Source organism: Gekko japonicus, unplaced genomic scaffold (genome assembly GCF_001447785.1).
Source record: "Gekko japonicus isolate JY-2015 unplaced genomic scaffold, Gekko_japonicus_V1.1 scaffold2116, whole genome shotgun sequence".
Taxonomy (NCBI): Eukaryota; Metazoa; Chordata; class Lepidosauria; order Squamata; family Gekkonidae; genus Gekko; species Gekko japonicus.
Genome location: NW_015160285.1, coordinates 208,311 through 226,162, shown reverse-complemented (window position 1 = coordinate 226,162; position 17,852 = coordinate 208,311). Strand labels below are relative to the sequence as shown.

The window sequence follows — 17,852 nt, the reverse complement described above, 5'->3', positions numbered from 1 at the left end:
AATAAAGGTGACACAAGAATTTGGGGAGTCGGCTGGATTGAAAATAAATTTGAAAAGAACTAAAATAATTAATAAAAATTGCACAAATAATACAATACAAGAAATTCAGAAAATAACAGATATAAATAGTGAAAAAGGTTAAATATTTAGGGATCACTGTATCTAACAAAATAAGTACACTCTTAGAAGACAACTACTATAAATCTTTGGAAGATGTTAAAAAAGATTTACAATACTGGAAAAGTTTACAAATATCACTAATGGGTAGAATAGCTACTATAAAAATGAATATACTACCAAAATTTCTTTTTCTTGCACAAAACATCCCAAAATTAAAGCCCAGGTCTTTACAGAGATAGATACAATTATTAAAAAGTTCATTTGGTAACCCAAAAAGGCAAGGATCAAATGGAAGATTCTCCAGGATACAAAAGAAAATGGAGGTTTTGGTTTTCCAAACTGGAAGTTATATTATCAGGCGGCATCATTAAGTTGGCTGAAATGCATAAATTTGGATAATACAAGACTATTAAATCTGGAAGGGCACGACCTCAAGATGGGATGGCATGCCTACGTGTGGTATGGGAAGGATAAAATCCATTCAAACTTTGGATAACATATGTTAAGGGGGGCTCTGGCTAAGATTTGGAATGAGATTAAACTAAGATATTATAGGGAAACACCTAAATGGGTCTCCCCGTTAGAAGCATTCATAAAACCTTCCCTTATCAACGCGTGGGATAGAGAGAGCTATGAAACCCTACTAGATGGAAACAATAAATTAAAATCTGAAGAGAGCTTATTATCATTATATAAGATTAAATTATCATGGTGGGAAATGTTACAACTTCAGTCTATACACTTGAAGGATATACGTGCAGGATTCCAAGACTCCAAAACTCAACTAGATAAGATCTGGCTGTCAAGTAGTGACAAAATGATCCAAAAAATTTATAGCTTTCTGTTACAACAATATACTGTAGATGAGCAAGTTAGTGTTTCAATGGTGGCTTGGATGAAAGATATTGGGCATTGCATAGAAATAGATAAATGGTCCAGTACTTGGAAATTTCTTAAATACATAAGAGCTATCAACTATAAAGAAAACATTTATAAAGTAGCACACCACTGGTATTGGTCACCAGATAGGATAGCTAAACGTAATGCTGCACTACCTAATATACGTTGAAAAAGTTGTTCGAACGTCAGAACTTTTTTTCACATGTGGTGGCGATGTGTGAAAGTAAGTAACTACTGGAAGATGATTCAGAAATTTATCTCGGAAGTGATGTGTGTAACAATTGCCTTGTCCCCTGCAGTAGCTATGCTGAATATGATTTCAGAAGGTTACAATCAAAAAGATAATTTTTTGATAATATTTATATTGACTACAGCTAGAATACTACTAGCTAAATACTGGAAACAGGAGTCCCTTCCCTCAAGAGAGGTGTATAAGTTATTAGAGACAGTGGAACTTGATAAATTAAGTATCATGCTTCAAGGAAAAGATGGAAAAAAATTGTTGAAAGGTGGAAGTGTTTATATATATGGATAAATAATCAGTAGATGTTATAGACTCAAAAGGATATAGATTTGTCTGTATATACTTTGTATGTATTTAGAAAACCGAAAACTTGAAAAGAAGAAATAAGAAAAGCCAGGACAGAAGCCCTTCCCTGCTTTCATGAGCCAGTTCCAGAGGCACAGGACAACCAATCAAAGTGCCTGAGCCTGGACTGTGACAGAATGTGTCTTAGGCAAAGGGGCACTGATAGTCGAATTTGCAGGGAAGAACTAAGCTGCAATACATTCAGGGAGAAGTGGCTCTTCAAGTGTGTGGGCTCAGATCCTGAAGGGCTTTAAAGGTGAGCACCACCAGCACTTTGAATTAGACCCAGAAACTAATCAGCAGCCAGTGAAGTGAGCTCAGAATAACAGTGATATAGTCCCACTGGCTAGTCCCTTGATCGCAAACAAGGTGCCACATTTTGCACCAGCTGTATCTTCCAGATTGTCTTCAGAGGCAGCCCCACATAGAACATGTTACAGTAATCTAGCTTTTAGGCTACTGAAACCTAGATTAGTGTGGTCATATCAGACATCAGCAAATAGGGAGGCAGCATCCAAACCAGACATAGACGAAAAAGAGCATTTTTCACTGTCACTTACACCTGTTTCTCCAACAGGAGACCAGAACACAGCAAGACTCCCAAACTTTTCACAGAATCTTTCACCAAAAGCTGTACGTCACTGATGATGGGAAGAACATGGAAAAAGTATTACAGATATCTGAATTATCACGTGGCAGAAGCATGATGTGCCCCTTCATATTAAGTGGGATTTAATTACAAGTAAATGTATTTATAATGGGATATTAACCACAGTGCAAAGAAACATAAAAAATAACTGAGAATATGCTTTGACAGAGCATGAATACTATACCATTAGCTTTTCTGCTGAGTTCTTTTGGCTATATTAAACTAGCACTACATCATTATTGGAAATCAACAGTAGGGTATCATGTACCTAACTAGTGAGAAACAATTAACTCTGGAAAAGATTGTGTCACAGATAATGACTACAGTCTCAAACTCAGGGGACAGCTAAATGTTTATATTTATTTATAGTCCACCTTCCTCACTGAAATTAAAGGCAGATTACATAGCATAAGTCAATATGATCAACACGACGGGACATCCAGTGAACATTGCAACAAGCAGAAACCTGAAACAGAGTTGAAACAAAGCTGAAGCAAAGCATAAGAATTTAAATCATGACACGTTAAATGAAGCAGAAATTACATAGTAGGAGCACACCTACAGCAACAAACAGTACAAACTTTACACAGTACTGTCCATGGATCCTATACTTTTACCAAAGCATTTTTCTAAACCAGCCCTAATTACCTGTATAGGAGCCCTCCTGAATAATTCAGTTTTGCATAGTTTGGAGGAAGCCAGGAAGGTGACAGCCTTCCTAACCTCATCAGGATGGCTGTTCCACGTGTGGGCAGTTGTTGATTTTGCCCATCTGTAGGGTTGTACCTGCAGAAGGTTCTGCCCAGATGAGTGAAGCTTTCATGGTGCTGCATAGTGAAAGAGGCGGTCCTGCAGGTGTGAGGGCCCAAGGCCATGAAGGGCTTTGTCTGTGATAGCCAATACTATGAATTGAGCCCAGTCACTGATGGCCAGCCAAAGAACTGACTGCAAAAATGGAATAATATGCATGCTCCCCCAAGCTCCTAATAACAGAGCTGCAGCATTCGGCACCAACTGTAGCTTCCTAGTTGACTTCAAGAGGAGGCCTACATAGAGAGCATTAAAGTAGTCTAGTCTCAGTGTTACCATGACACAGATCCAGATAGCTGGATCAGCCATGTAGGAGTAGGGGGACATCTTGCGGGTGACACTCAGTCCTCATAAGCTTAAGAGTCAACAATGAGGTGGAGCATCTTGCATACATCCTTTTAAATACCTGAGTGTTTACTTATGAAGTCCAAGTTCTAGACAAGGTGGAACCTAAGCTTAATAAAGCTGTTATTTCTGCACTATAAAAGATGCACGAGTCAAACTTAAAATTAAGTCAGACTTACGCTGAGTCTCAGCTGTAGATTTCCCTTCAAATCGAGCTTGCAATAGCATTGCTGGGCACCCAGCAACTGTATAAAAAGAGAGAATTAAAGTATTACTTGTATTTTATAGCCATATGTGTCATCTGAGAAAGATTCACATTTTCATCACAATAACACCACAAAGAATACAACAATGATTTAAGAAAGTGTGTGTGTGTGTGTGTGTGTGTGAGAGAGAGAGAGAGAGAGAGAGAGAGAGAGAGAGAGAGAGAGAGAGAGAGAGAGAGAGAGAGAGAGAGAGAGAGAGAGAGAGAGAGAGAGAGAGAGAGAGAATATGAATGAATTTGCCTAACAACTTAATCCAATCCTTTCAACGCTTACTTGGAAATAAACCCCACTGAGGCCAATGGTACTGCTGAATAAACATGAGTAAGATTGAACTATAGTTACAACTGGAACAGTTCGAGGTTGAATAGGCACTTCACACACTTCAGACCCTACCATAATGGTATTAAAGCAGCCCACAAGGAAGACTGGAGCCAAAATATTCTTCTTCAGTAACTCTTTGAAGTCAATGATACATAAGGGCTCCTACCACCCTACAACTGTTGTGGGTAGGAAGCACTAAGCAGCCTCAATACTAGTAGTCTAATATCCCTTTGAAACAGATATTTTGTTTCAGGGCTTCATAGATGTCACCACAAAATAACTCTTGAAAACCTCTGCCCAGATAATCTTTCTGTATAACTATAAACATGATTTTCACATTAACTTCCATGTGGAGATTATATATATATATAATGCAGAAACTTTTTAAAACATATCAAGTAGCTCCTTCTGAAGAAGAGAGCACACTGAGGATTTTAAACCAACACAAATTAGATGCTTTTTAAAAGTGGATTAAGAAAAACAACTTCATCAAACGTTTATGAAGGAATCCGTCTGTCACACTGCGTTTTGCGCATATACTTAGCATCAGCAGCCTAAAAAAATGTAACCAAGCATAGAAAACCAGGGGGGGGGGGGGGAAAGAAATGCTAAAACGGAGGCGGAAGGTTAACATGTCAAGAGACACTGCTGACAGTATTAATAACATAACCATATTCTTTATACCCATTGTATAATGGCATGGGAGATTCCCCCAAAGAATCCTGGGAATTGTAGTTTCTAAAATTGTTGAGAATTCTGTTACAGATCCTTAGGTTCTCTCACAGAACTACAATTCCCACAGTGCTTGACAAAGAAAAAACGACCTGACCTTTGAAGAAGGCACCAAGTAGTAGCAACCGATACAACCACACCCCAGCGGACAAACTACTTCACCTAACAGAAACAGACCATCCACAAGCTCACCTCTCAGCCCACCGCGAACCAGCCCTACCACAGCCGCCAACATCTTGCCTACTCACGACACTAAACTCAATCAGCGAGCCTCACAAGGACACAACCGAACTCATTAAGGCGCATGCGCGCCATTGAGCTCTCTCCCATTGGCTTGACAAAGCGGTATCATTAGACGACCGGCTCCGCGGTCGCCCAGTAAACTAAGCCAATCCGCGCGCACGAAGTGGCCAAATGATCCGGAAATGAGGACCACGCGCGTGAATCGTGTAATCGTCAAGGGCAGCTTCCGGAAGCACAGATCAGAGTCGGAAGGAAAGTGCAGCCCCGTCTGGTGTCCCCCTGAGCCGTTCCCGGTGTGAAGTTCCGAGCCGGAGGGATGAAGGGAGGAGCCGCAAGTAAGAGTCGGTGTCCATTGAAGCCGGGACGCTTCCCTCCACCCCGCGCTCGTTGAGGGGGCGGGAAGTGGTTTTTGCCCACCCTTGCTGGGAAGGGGTGCTTTGGAATGGCGGCTTGGTTTTCCACCCGCCTTCAACGCAGGCATCTCAGGCCGCGCGCCAGGTGGCTCTGGGAAGAGCCTGTGCAAAACGGCTGGCTTCAGTTGGTGTTAGCGGGTTTAGGCTCGCCTGATTCAACATAAGCTCGGGCTGAAAGACGAGACACGTTCATTCGCCCTGGTGTCTGTGAGCGCAAGCTCCGCCATTCAATTGGAGAAAAGATGCATCCACCAACCTGTCGTAATCAGCCATTTCCAGGTACCTTTTCAGGTACCTGGTAGTTTTTAAGAACAACGGACCATCACTTTGGCTAGGGTTTTTTTCTCCCTTCGCACAATAATCAACGCTGTCATCTCCCATTTCTTTCTAAATCTTCCACCATTTGAAGCTATTCATTGCACTGTGGCGGATAAGCATATTTTTAGACCTGTCCTACAAATACATGACAGTCTAGCCAACCACACACACCCGGGAATGGTGACACAGCCTTCCGTAATGGGATATGGGCTTGAAGTGTATTTACAGTGCAGTCATAAGCATGTTCCATTGCAAATCCTATTTAGGTCAATTCAATGGAGTTTACTCCCAGTGTAGTGAGTTTATGATTGCACTATTAACTGCATTGGATTGTAGCAGTAAAGTGTGAAGTAGCTCTTGCCATTTTCCTGGTTAAGTGTGTGGACTCTAATCTGGGAGAACTGGGTTTGATTCCCCACTCCTCCACTTTCACCTGGCTGGATGACCTTGGGCAAGCCATAGCTCTGACAAGAGCTGTCCTTGAAAAAGAGCAGTTTCTGTCAAGAGCTCTCTCAGCCCCACCTACCTCACAGGGTGTCTGTTGTGGGGAGGGGAAGGGAAAGGCGTTTGTAGGGCGCTCTGAGACACCTTTGGGTAGTGAAGGGCGGGGTATAAATCCAATCTCTTCTTCTACTTTAACATTTTGCTCTTTTATGAGACCCTTTACACGTAATAACTGTAAAGGCACCTCTCTGTAGTGTTCTGAGGTGACGTGTTATGCTGCCTCCTTGCCTTCCTTAGCATTTCTTCCTTATTTTCCCTGCCATCAAATGGTCTTCCGTTAGAATTCTCAGTTGAACCCAAAGAACAGGATGGCTTAGTTATATTTGGTAGAATGACAGAACAGTCAGCACATGGGGGTGGTTCTGAGGTAAAAGGGGATCCTTGACTCAGTAGAAGGCAGTTGCTTTCTCTTAAACATAAGTAATGTTTATTTAGAAATAAAACAGCATAATGGTCGTCTTGTTTCTCTAAAGTTCTTTAAATATACCTAATCACACAGGCTGGTTTTCCATACTTGCCACATAGGCTAATAACTTCCACACACAATACAGATTTTGCTCACTTGTCACATCATCTCACTGTCTCTACCATCCAGTCAGCTCCACTGTCCTAGGGTACAGCTCTCATACAATAATAACACACTTCAATCAGTCATCCAGTCCACCATCTTTCTTATTCTAGAGCCTTGTATTTTAAAACTACAGCAACATACATATAAAACCACACATTCAATCATAAATAAAACACACAATATCAAAACACTAGAATGTCTTGAGGTTTGGTACATCAATTTGGATGAAACCAGTACTTTTTAAATACCTCCTGGCATTTTGAGGAAGCACACAAGACATACAAAATATTTCAAATAAGAAATGTTGTCTTCAGACCAGCTGAGTTCTGTTGACTCAAATTAGAATGTATATCTAGTATTCCCCATACTGCATGAATTTCTGAAGTTATATAAATATGGCACAGTATGACACACGCTGAATAAGTATTTGAGTCTATGGTGATTTGTTGCAAGAGATTGGCAGGAGCCCAGTCATATGCACTGGAATGCAGGATACTGATGTCTTCTTGAGCTGTTCCATGCCGCTTTTCAAATTTAACTGTGTAAGCTTTTTACTTGTTACTCTTAGTTGTCAGACACATGCAGCACAAGTCTGATAAAGAATATATGTTGTTTTTTCAGATTGGAGATCAGATCTAGGCAACAACATGGATTCTTTGGAGGAGACTGGAGGTTCATCAACAGAGGAAACTGGAAGTTCCTCTGCAGAGAACTACTTTGTGAATTACACTTTCACTGACCGTTCTCACTCAGGCCGTGTGGCCCAGGGAATTATGAAGCTATGCCTAGAGGATGAGCTTTTTGCAGATGTTACCATCTCTGTAGAAGGGAAAGAATTCCAACTGCACCGGCTAGTCCTCTCAGCTCAAAGCTGCTTTTTTCGTTCTATGTTCACTTCCAATCTGAAGGAGGCACATAACCGGGTGATTGAGTTACAAGACATTAGTGAGAGTGTATTTCAGCTACTGGTGGACTATATTTATCATGGGACTGTAAAGCTGAGGGCAGAAGATTTGCAAGAGACTTATGAGGTGGCAGATATGTATCAACTAACTGCGCTTTTTGAGGAGTGTTCCCGTTTCTTGGCTCGAACAGTACAAGTGAGGAACTGTCTGCAGATTATGTGGCTGGCTGATCAGCACAGTGATGTGGAGCTCTACACAGCTGCCAAGCATTGTGCCAAGTCATACTTATCACAGCTTCAGGAAACAGAGGAGTTTCTACACCTTCCTCTCCGTCTCTTGACAGATATTCTCACAGGTTGGTAGAACAGTTACTGAAAACAGCTATATACTGTAAGTGTGAAACATAAGACAAAGTGCACATGTGAAAGGGAAAGTGGAGATTTCATCAGTTTAGATCCTTCAGAAGCAGTGTAGAATAACCAGATATTATATTTTTAATTGAAGGTAGAGCAAGATTTTTGAGCTTATTAACATAGCAAAAGTTAGACGTAATGAGTCTATACAGTTATGACAGACCCCTGTCTCTTTCCCAACACCCAGGCAGAATTTTCCCACTAAAAATATTTTAGTTCCCCTCAGTGACTGAGCCATTCTTCAGTAGTGCGCATTTCTTCTTTATTTTATAAGCTTTAACTGTCCCACCCTGTCCCAGCTATTAGTTTATGCTTATAACCCAGCACAGGAACTAGAGGGAATACGAGCACTGTCTTGTTTTATAAACACTTGTGAAATGGCACTTGAGGCAGATTACCTTTCAAAAACAGAATACAGATGTTATTAAACAGGCAAGGGAATATATAAATATGAGGATTCAAGGTATAGAGGTTGCTGAGATAAAACCTTCTAGTATATACAGAATTGAGGCTTTTGAACATACAAGAGAGTGTTGTTGATGCTTAATTTCTGAGTTTCAAGTTCTTTTCAATGAGAGATTTTTGCTTATTATATATTTCAGCCATTACACAGAATCTTAAATAGTTTCTTAGAGAATAGTGTTGCCTTAGTGCTTCTAGGTTTCTCCCTTCAGATATCCCTTTAGATATTAGTTTTTTCACTAACTCCTGAGCTGTCTAAGCTTCTCCCCTTTATCACAGACCAGGGTTCTCTTCCCAACTCCTTTCACTAGCAGGTAGTTATTCTCCTTGTCTCTAAGAAGCAATAACTCCTTTTACTATTTGGCTTGTCTGGGAGTTCTCTCTAACGACTCAGACCTTCTGCTGAATCCTTCTCCAGTATTTGTTGTCTGTATAAAGCTGTTTTGTAGCTTTCTTGACTGAGAATCTAAGTTTTCCCTCAGAGCAGTTTTACTTCACTATAGAAGTACTTTTCTGACAATTCTTTCACAGGAATCACTGACTCCCAAAGTCTCTTCCCTTAGAAGCCAGACCCTCTGGCTACTGATCCAGACATTAGAGTTCAGATCAAGACCAAAAGTGTCTCAAAAGGTGAATAAATCTTTTCCCTCCAGATCAGCTGTTTTATTTTTTCTCTCAGCTGATGCTGGCCAATCGGAGAGTGAGTAGGGCAGCCAATCACATGAGCTCTTCTCTCCAGGGAACTCTCTGTCCAAAGCAGCATTTTAAAAAGCCTGCTTTTCTGAGCAATCTATCGCAACAGTTAAAAACAAAAAAAGTGCTTCTATGAAAAGCTTTACTTTCTTGGAGTCTTAAGGGACAAAAATTATTATTTTGGATACTTGAAATTAATGGGTGGATCAGACTGAAAAGCTTGCAGAATTAGTAGGCAGAGTGTATCTTTACTCACCTTCCCATAGTAGCCTGTTACTTGCCCCAGAAATCCTCTCTGAGTGTGACAATACAAGGTGCTGCAGTGAGGGGGGACATTAGGTAAAACTGTCTCCTTGGCTGCCCCTAAAAGACAATTTTCAAAACAAGCAAGCTTCTGGGGAAAGGGAAAGGTTGTGGGGAAATCTACTCTGCCAGCTCATGTGGGGTTCACCAGTGGGTCCACCCTAGTGTTTCCTAAGAGTTTGTGCTTTATTCTAGTTGGCTGCATATAGTGAGCAAGAATTTGTGTGCTATACTTGTCCAAATTACGATATTTACACATGTAAAATGGGAGATAGTTGAGGACTTTGATTTATAATGCATTTCTAAAGCAGCAGTCAGTGATTAACAAGATACTTCACCCTGTTTAAAATGAAAGCCACTATACAGCACATTGGATATAATAACTGATTGACCAAATTCCCTAGTATAGTTCAGTTAAAGTCAGTTGGGGTAATTCTCCCTGAGGAAGTGGATTATAGTCCACAAATGCTTAAAAAATGTCTTTCAGGTGCCACATGACTCCTTCCACTCTGGTTAGAGGAGCTACAACTCTCTGCCGTAGGAAGTTTAATATATTGACTCTTAACCTATTCTCATATCCTGAGGCTTTGAACTGCAATTTCTGGCTCTTTTCTCAGACAGCAAGAACTACTCCGTGCTTGTCTTCAGGACATTCTTGTTGTAGAGTGCTACTTTGGGGAGCTCCATTCAGCAGGGCATAACTAGGAATTTCAGATTAAATGACACATGCAAGATTGTCCAGGAATCCATTGTGCATGCTGTTGAAAGCAATAATAATGTAATTTTGTTTAGGAGTCTACCCTGAGAAGGTAGAAGGTGAAGCACTGAAATTGTTTTTCAGATCCTTCTTGAGGTAGTAGAACAGACCTGTAGGAGCTAGAGATGTAAAATTTCCTGAAATTTTGAAGCTTGGGGAAAAAACCAGGTTTTTTCCAGGGGGAAATGGAAATTTTCGGAAAAATTGAAAAAATGCTACATTAGTACTTTTCTTTTTCAGATTGAAAGTCATTCTGTTACTTTAGGAACATAAAATATGACCATGGACAATTTTACTTGGCATGAAATTATCACAACTAGCATATTAAAATATACTGTATCCAAACAATTATTGTGGGTGGGTGGGGAGTAAAGACTCAGATTAGCAGTAATTAAATTATTATTTACACAAAGGTTATAAAGATAAACTAATGTAGCTGAATGATTCCGTTTTCTGGAATCAGATAAATGAAAACTCTTTCCTTTTTAAATTAAGTATATACTTTCAGGTCCTTTTTGTTGCTCTGTATTTTCTTCCAGTGCTTTGAGGCCTAGTGAAGCCTGAGTGCCCACCCACATGCAAAAACCCTTTTCCTTTTCTTGTGACAATAGCACCTCCTAAAGAAAGAAATGCATCTTGTTCTTGCATTGGACAGTTCAGTTTGTAATCTAAGACTTGCTTGTCCTCCAGTGCACAGAAATTAGATCAATCTGATACCATACATATTTTTTAGAAATGATTTTGTCTTAAAATATTTTATTCATGATGTTAAAATAAAACGCTCCATAATCAATTTCTTTTTCTTTTTTCCAATTTTTCGGGAAAAAAAACAAAAGGCTTCAGGAAAAAAACAGGGGGGTGGACCAGTTTCCCCCCCGAATTGTTCTAGTTTTTTTCCCGGGCCTTCACATCTGTAGTAGGAGCCTTTCTTTAGTGCAATACCCTCTTGCATTGTTGGAAGGCTCTTTGTGCAGAGAGAATGTACTGCCAGTAGGGTTATGGGTCCGTAGGATTGGTAAATTTCAGTATCATAAAAATGCCTGTAGGAAAGCGTGGAAGCTTTTTTATGCTTAGCAGAAATATGTCAAAAATGAATTGTTGCGGTTTGGCAGGGACAAATTTTAATGCAATTGTAGAGGGGGTTATGAAAAGCCCAGTGTTTTCATTACAGAGAGGGCCAAGCTCATTGGCCTTTTTGTAATGACTCTTTTATTTACTATTTTTTATTAGTCTCAGGGTGGGGGTGACTCATGGAGGGAGCCCCGCTCTCTATGAGACACAGCAAGTCAGGCCTCTCCATCTTGTTTCTCTGGACTATGACTTCCACCACCAATCAAATACCTCATGGGCTAATGTTTTTGGATTTTTAGTTTCTGTACACATTGTATTAAGAATTTTATTGAAATGCACTTTTGAAGTTCTTGGAAAATCGGAAATAGACATCCTGCATCAAACCACACATTCCAAAGACTTAAGGGGCCTGTAAGTTGTCTTAAGAGGAGGCAGTGATTTTCACCAAAGTAGGGTTCTGCAACAGGAAGGGAGAATTGGTGGAAATCACCTGCCCTTCTTAAAAGGTAACCTTAAATCGTTTGAATGTGTGGTTGGATACTTATATCATTTATACCCCACTTTTCTCCCCAAGGGGGACCCAAGGTAGCTTACATAACTCGCCTGTCCTCCATAACAGCCCTGTGAGGTAGGTTAGGCTGAGAGTGTATGACTGGCCTACACAGCAAGCTTCCATGGAAGACTGGGAATCTGAACCTGGTTCTCCCAGATCCTAGTCTGACACTCTAACCAGTTCACCACACTGGCTCTCTACAGGTCAGTGAAATCTGTTACTACAATAGTTCTCCAACTTTGTCCTTAGTGTGCCTCTACAAAGTAGAAAATCCTCTCCATGACTAAGGCACAGTGAGCATCTACCTAATGCTTCCTGTACTTCTAACTGCAGGGAGACAAACTGGGGTCTGGTCATATGGCTATTGTTGGTCACAGTTCATCTCTAGAACAAGAATAGTAACACACAAGAGCTCTTGTTATTTAACAGGTAACATGGTATATGGAAGGAGTGCTAGCTCCGCCTAAGTTACTTGACAACTTCTTGTCTTTGCAAACACACAGATGGGGTTCCATGTTCCCAGAATCCAACTGCTGCCATTGAAACCTGGATCAACTTCAATAAAGAAGAACGTTCAGGTTTCTTAGAGATACTGCAATCAAGTTTAAAGGTATGTGGTTAAATACAGTTCACTGTGCTTTCTCTCTCCCATATGCTTAGCTGTGATTACTTTGTTGAACAGAAGAGATTTCTTGCCACAACTGAAAACTTGGGGAGCTTTCCATGGATGCCAGAGACATCTAGTCAATGGCAGCTAGTCTGATGAGGATTCAGTCTTGAGTCAGTTGAGTTCCCTACCTATTTAGGTACAGCTCTGCATTACACAGGTGTTTCCTCTGCAACAAAGGTGTTAAAGTTTATTTTCCACAAGTAGGCACGATTGTGGAATTTCTCTGCAAAAGACCCATGTGAGGCTGATGAAAATACCTTTTATTTCTTAGGAAATTGGAGAAAACGTTCATATCTACCTGATTGGAAAGGAGTCCTCACGTACGCATTCCCTTGCTGTGTCTCTGCACTGTGGTGATGATGACTCCATCAGCGTTAGCGGTCAGAACAGCTTGTGCCACCAAATCACCGCAGCCTGCAAGCATGGTAGTGATCTATATGTTGTTGGAGGCTCTATCCCACGACGCATGTGGAAATGCAACAACACTACGGTAGACTGGGAATGGTGTGCTCCCCTGCCCCGTGACAGGCTCCAACACACACTGGTCTCTGTGCCCAGTAAGGATGCAATCTATTCACTGGGTGGCAAGACATTGCAGGACGTTCTCTCTAACGCTGTCATATACTACAGAGTAAGAGACAATGTATGGACAGAGACTACCCAGCTGGAAGTAGCAATTTCTGGAGCTGCAGGTGCATACCTCAATGGCGTTATTTATTTGTTGGGTGGGGAAGAGAATGATCTTGACTTCTTTACCAAGCCCTCTCGGCTTATCCAGTGCTATGACACTAATACAGAGAAATGCTATGTGAAGCCCTATGTGTTACCCTTTGCAGGGCGCATGCATGCTGCTGTGCACAAGGACTTGGTGTTCATAGTAGCAGAGGGGGACTCGCTGTTGTGTTATAACCCTCGGCTGGATAGCTTCACCCGGCTCTGTCTGCCAGATGCCTGGAGTTCGGTACCCCCCCTTTGGAAAATTGCTAGTTGTAATGGTAACATCTACATCTTCCGGGATCGCTACAAGAAAGGGGATGCCAACACCTTCAAACTCAATCCAGCCACCTCCATGGTAACTGATACCAGTGGTCTCAAAGTGCTACTTACCAATTTGCAGTTTGTGCTGGCCTGATGGAAGAACATCTCCAGGCCCAATCAATGGAGACATTCCATGAAGCAGCTCAGAGATGCCTAGATATCCTAGCTCCTGCTCCCCAGGGCAGATCACGGTACTTTAAAGGACCCCCTTCCTTTGTCAGCTGCTGCCGCCAACAGCAGCATGATGGTTGTACACCTGCTTCCACTAGCACTTAATTTGCCACAATCTGGGTCCCAACTGGAGTGCTGCTATCACTGTGATCCCCTGATGTTCAGCTTCTTGTCTCTCAAAGCCACATAGCTAAGAGGTTGCTTAGATGTACACCCTTTATCACCAGCAAGCCCTGTACAATATAGATGAACTCTTTCTACAGTCAGCTAGAGTTTTCTGTTGCAAGTTCTGCAGACAGCTATAAAGTTATAAAATCCCTCAGCTGCAACTGCCAGATAAGTGGTTCCTTGTGAAGGTCCCTCTCTCACTTGCGCAGTGGAGGACAACTATTTAGCTAGAGCTCCTTAATGCTGAAGTTGACATGGTTCTAGTAAGAGTAAATGAGACCACTATTCCTCAGTATATTACCAGCCAGGAGGAAAAGTAAAGCTTTCCTTGATGCCAGTATGCCAGCTGAGGTCCCCTGCCCTGCTACTGGAGGGCCCATCCTCTTTACTGTAGCTTATGCAAAAGAGCATGTTGTAGAGAGGAATGGTGTCAAAGCTACTTGTGGATGCTGTCAGTCTCTTGAGTGCAAGTCTTAATAAAGGTCTCTGTTGGGAAAATGGTGTGGCTTTATCTTTGTGTTTGTGAAGGAAGCACTGACAAGTGCGGTCCCACAAATCTGCACTGAAATATGCAGGGGCCATTAGCAGCAGGCAAAGAGGTAAAATAAATCAGCAATAAGGCTAAGAGCTACTAGACCTCTCATATTCTGTGGGAAGATTATTTATTGGTAGATAAGACAATCATAGCCGGCCCCTAATCAACAGTACATTAGGAATCTGATTATTTCTGACTAGGATCCTGTGTATCCTCTGGTGGCTTTGCTGTATCCCCAGTGAGCTTTTCTGCCCACCTGCCAGCCCATGCTCTGTCTTTGGTGGTTCTTGCCATCATTCTGCAGGAGTTCCAGCAGTTACACTCCTATGAAAGTCCCCTAGTAACTGTACCTGTTTTTGGCGGATGATGACATGAGGCCGGATCTTAGCAATGGCTTCGATTGCTTCTTGAGGGGTCCACTGGTGCAGCTATAAAATCAGCAAACACATGAATAAAAAAGAATGATCTACGGAGATGGAAATTAATATTGCTGAAGTGACACAGTGGGAATGCTACTAATTAGAAGAGGAAGTTGATACATAATTCCTCCTCCTCTCATTTCTGAGATGAATCCCAATTGTGCCCTGCCATTTGTGACAGCCTCTCAGCTGAGATCTGCCTTGGTCTTATCTAGGTGTAGTTTCTCAGTGGGAACAGTTGTTTTACTTACTAACTTCTCTTTAACTCCTGCAAGGTCTATGGTAGTTGTTTTCATTTTCTCTGCCAATTGGTATTAAAATCCAGGGCCACAGCAGGATTCCCCCATCACTGATGATGGGAGCAGAATAGCTTTCCCATGAAGACTTCTACATCATCCCATTCTTGAAAGCAGCATTTATGCTGTCCTGACATCTCCCACAGAAACCCTTCTTACCTGAATTAAATATGCTGCAACCATAGTGGCACTGCGAAAGCGGCCAGCTTTGCAATGCACATAAACACTGTTTCCACATTCACGATGCTTCAGTAAAAACTGGACACCTTTGTGTAGGTTTTCCAATGAGGGGACTCCAGTCAGGTCTACAGTGCTAAGACGAAGGCATTCGACACCCATTGCCTCCCACTCCTGCAATTAACCCAGAAAACACAGAGAATCATCTGTAGGGCCTTAGAGGAGAAAGGCATTGTATTGGGTAGAAAGAGGAATATACAATTAAGATGCACTAATTGAAAATACAGGAAAGTTGAAAGGATGACTTCACAAAGATTAAAGGGAAAAGGATAACATCACCAGTTCAGGCTGCAATGATGCACATTTGCCTGGGAATAAGCTCAACTGGGGTCCCTGCCACACAGCAGAACAAAACCCGGGCAAAGTGTGGCTAATCAGAGCCGCACCAAAACAGAGATGCCGCGGCGGGATCCCACGGATCCCCTGAGCTGCGGCGCCGTTGCTCCCCGGCACGATCAGATGCCGGGGAGGAAGCCACGGTCGTCGGGAGGGGGAGGCTGCCGAACTGCGCATGTCTGAGCATGCGCAGTTCGGCCAGGAGCCAGAGACGCGCCGGCGAAGGCCACGCTGGCGATCCCACGGCCAGCCTTCATGCGGCCTTGCCGGAAGAACCACCTCGGTAGGGTTTTTTTGAGCGGAAGGGCCGGATCGGGGACGAGTGCGCAACGCTTCCCAGATGTTGCGGTGGGATCGTGCCCGTTTGCTCCACCCCCGATCCGTCCCTCTCCCAGCCCAAAACCTCTCGTGTGACCGGGGCCTGAATGTAGTGAGATTTACTTCCAAGTAGATATACATAGGTGTTAACTATTTTATATTCCTTTCTGTCTGAACAGGCTGTGTTCTATACTTACATTTAAATATTCCCTCCAGATCCAGAAGTAGATTTCTACCAGTTGCTTCTCCTCCTATGCACAACAAGATGAAGACTTACCTGGCGAGAACAGCATAGGAAGCGAGTCTCATATTCTTCATTCATGGTGACAACACCTCGCACATTCTCCTCTTCTACCAACTGCAGGAGGAAAAGTCAACATACAATGTTTGACTATGGAGCCCTACCCCCCAAAGGCCCATTTGTTGCATCCAAACTATAAATTCCTTACACTAGGCTAGCAGAAGGGTGGAGAAAATTTGGGGTGGCTGATTTTTAATTACAAAGACCCATTCGCCACAAGCAGCTGTGCCGCTGTCACTCTTCCGTTTCCCCCAGTTGTATTGGTCAATTTCACATAATCAGTATTATAACTGGATTGGAACTTAAATACCGTAGCGAAGCACGGGTAGCAGGCTAGTTAGCAGTAAAGGTAGCTAATGCCTTTAATCGTCAGTGAGGCACTTTCAGTCTCTAGTTAGTAAGCCAGCATCACATCCAGCCACATCCTGACTCTAGGACTGGGGACTTATTCACAGAATAACTCCAGGGTCGGCAACTTTTTTACAGCAAGAGTGCACTGAAATAACAGTCTGCCACATACAATTTAAACCAATGATGTTTCTCCCGTCAATTTGCCTCCCTGCCAGATAAAGTTTTGCCAATCGAAACTTTGCGTTTCAGGCGGCTGCTTAAAGGCACAAGGGAGATGCAAAACCTGAGCATCCACTACCAGCAATTCCATATTCGTTTTTTCCGCACCAGCTGCCACTAATGTGACCCAGAAAAGAACACGTCCTTTGCACACCCTGCTCCGAACTGATCGGCGGAGGGGCGCAGCGGGCTCGGACGCGTCCTCCGGGAGATTCCCGTTACCTGGCGGCACCTTCCCCGCAAAGGCAGCGCTCCCAGGAGCACCGTGCGGTCGATGCGGCTGAACCACGGCCGCTGCGATCCCGGCAGCCGCTCCCGCGCCAACGTGTACAGAAGCGTCGGGTAAAAGAGTAGCCGCGCCACCCCGGGACCCAGCGTGCTCAGGATCACCATCTCGGGGCCGGAGCCCGGCGGCTGAGCGGAGGTGAGTGTCAGACTCAGAGGCCGCCGCTGGAGCAGTTCATTCCGCGCCAAGGGAAGGGGCGAGACCAGGGTGGTGACGATGTCGGGACGGAAAGGCTGGTTCTGGGGAGCTGTTTGGGGCGGAAGGAACTCTCCTGGCCGCGTCGCTTCGCGCGCGCGCGCGCCTTCCTCTGCTGGTGCGCCTCTCTCTCCTGCCCTACGATGGTCTCTCCCGGAAACGCAGCCATCTTGCGAAACCGGCCTGAGGCGGAGAGAGCTAAGCGGGGCGCGGGCGGATCCCCCGGGGCAGGCGAGGGCGGTGGCCGCCAGGAGGAGCCCGGGCAGGGCAGGGAGGGAACAGCGCGCAGCAGACGGTGAGTACGTCCCGGCTCTCTCGCTGGTGGCGCTCGTTAACGGAGCGTTCTGCTGTATGGGGAGGGGAGGGGAGGGGAG

The 17,852-nt window shown here is 43.3% G+C and overlaps 4 protein-coding genes across 13 annotated transcripts in view; 2 read left to right on the top strand and 2 right to left on the bottom strand.

The window, feature by feature from the left end:
• NDUFS3 (NADH:ubiquinone oxidoreductase core subunit S3) overlaps positions 1 to 5,053 on the bottom strand; it is a 13,090-nt gene extending 8,037 nt beyond the window's left edge. Inside the window, exons 1-2 of the mRNA XM_015415632.1 lie at positions 4,925 to 5,053; positions 3,593 to 3,658 (exon numbers count right to left, since the gene is read on the bottom strand). Coding sequence (XP_015271118.1) covers positions 3,593 to 3,658; positions 4,925 to 4,967 — 109 coding nt within the window. The 5' untranslated portion in view covers positions 4,968 to 5,053. The remainder of the gene's footprint in view (positions 1 to 3,592; positions 3,659 to 4,924) is intronic.
• Positions 5,054 to 5,139: 86 nt separating this feature from the next.
• Positions 5,140 to 14,344, top strand: KBTBD4 (kelch repeat and BTB (POZ) domain containing 4). 2 transcript variants are annotated; one of them, XM_015415621.1, is made up of 4 exons: positions 5,140 to 5,310; positions 7,403 to 8,041; positions 12,442 to 12,548; positions 12,880 to 14,344. In XM_015415621.1, the coding sequence occupies exons 1-4, from the start codon at positions 5,292 to 5,294 to the stop codon at positions 13,738 to 13,740; spliced, it is 1,626 nt and encodes a 541-aa protein (XP_015271107.1). In that variant the 5' UTR covers positions 5,140 to 5,291; the 3' UTR covers positions 13,741 to 14,344. The 2 variants fall into 2 exon arrangements, with proteins under 2 accessions (XP_015271107.1, XP_015271101.1); XM_015415615.1 differs by having other exon boundaries at positions 5,140 to 5,316.
• Positions 14,345 to 14,638: 294 nt separating this feature from the next.
• PTPMT1 (protein tyrosine phosphatase, mitochondrial 1) lies at positions 14,639 to 17,570 on the bottom strand. Its single transcript, XM_015415757.1, has 4 exons — positions 17,220 to 17,570; positions 16,404 to 16,484; positions 15,395 to 15,586; positions 14,639 to 14,948 (listed from the first exon to the last, which is right to left on the bottom strand). Exons 1-4 carry the CDS (start codon positions 17,388 to 17,390, stop codon positions 14,814 to 14,816), a joined length of 579 nt encoding a protein of 192 aa, XP_015271243.1. The 5' UTR covers positions 17,391 to 17,570; the 3' UTR covers positions 14,639 to 14,813.
• CELF1 (CUGBP, Elav-like family member 1) overlaps positions 17,359 to 17,852 on the top strand; it is a 67,579-nt gene continuing 67,085 nt past the window's right edge. For 8 of the 9 annotated variants that reach the window (XM_015415748.1, XM_015415742.1, XM_015415723.1 and 5 more), the window contains exon 1: positions 17,359 to 17,421. The gene's annotated coding sequence lies outside the window, so the exon portion shown is untranslated. Of the gene's footprint in view, positions 17,422 to 17,644; positions 17,774 to 17,852 lie in introns of those variants that run through there. The other variant, XM_015415702.1, reaches the window with a different exon arrangement.

What these genes read in the sequence shown, in the direction of transcription:
- KBTBD4 (XM_015415615.1), top strand. Translation starts at nt 5,292, where the DNA reads ATGAAGGGAGGAGCCGCAAGTAAGA. An exon ending in GGGAGGAGCCGCAAGTAAGA is followed by an intron (nt 5,317 to 7,402) that starts GTCGGTGTCCAT and finishes TTGTTTTTTCAG; the next exon opens with ATTGGAGATCAGATCTAGGC. An exon ending in CTTGACAGATATTCTCACAG is followed by an intron (nt 8,042 to 12,441) that starts GTTGGTAGAACA and finishes GCAAACACACAG; the next exon opens with ATGGGGTTCCATGTTCCCAG.
- PTPMT1 (XM_015415757.1), bottom strand. Translation starts at nt 17,390, where the DNA reads ATGGTGATCCTGAGCACGCTGGGTCCCGGGGTGGCGCGGCTACTCTTT. An exon ending in TGCGGGGAAGGTGCCGCCAG is followed by an intron (nt 16,485 to 17,219) that starts GTAACGGGAATC and finishes TTCCTCCTGCAG; the next exon opens with TTGGTAGAAGAGGAGAATGT. An exon ending in TCCTATGCTGTTCTCGCCAG is followed by an intron (nt 15,587 to 16,403) that starts GTAAGTCTTCAT and finishes GGTTAATTGCAG; the next exon opens with GAGTGGGAGGCAATGGGTGT.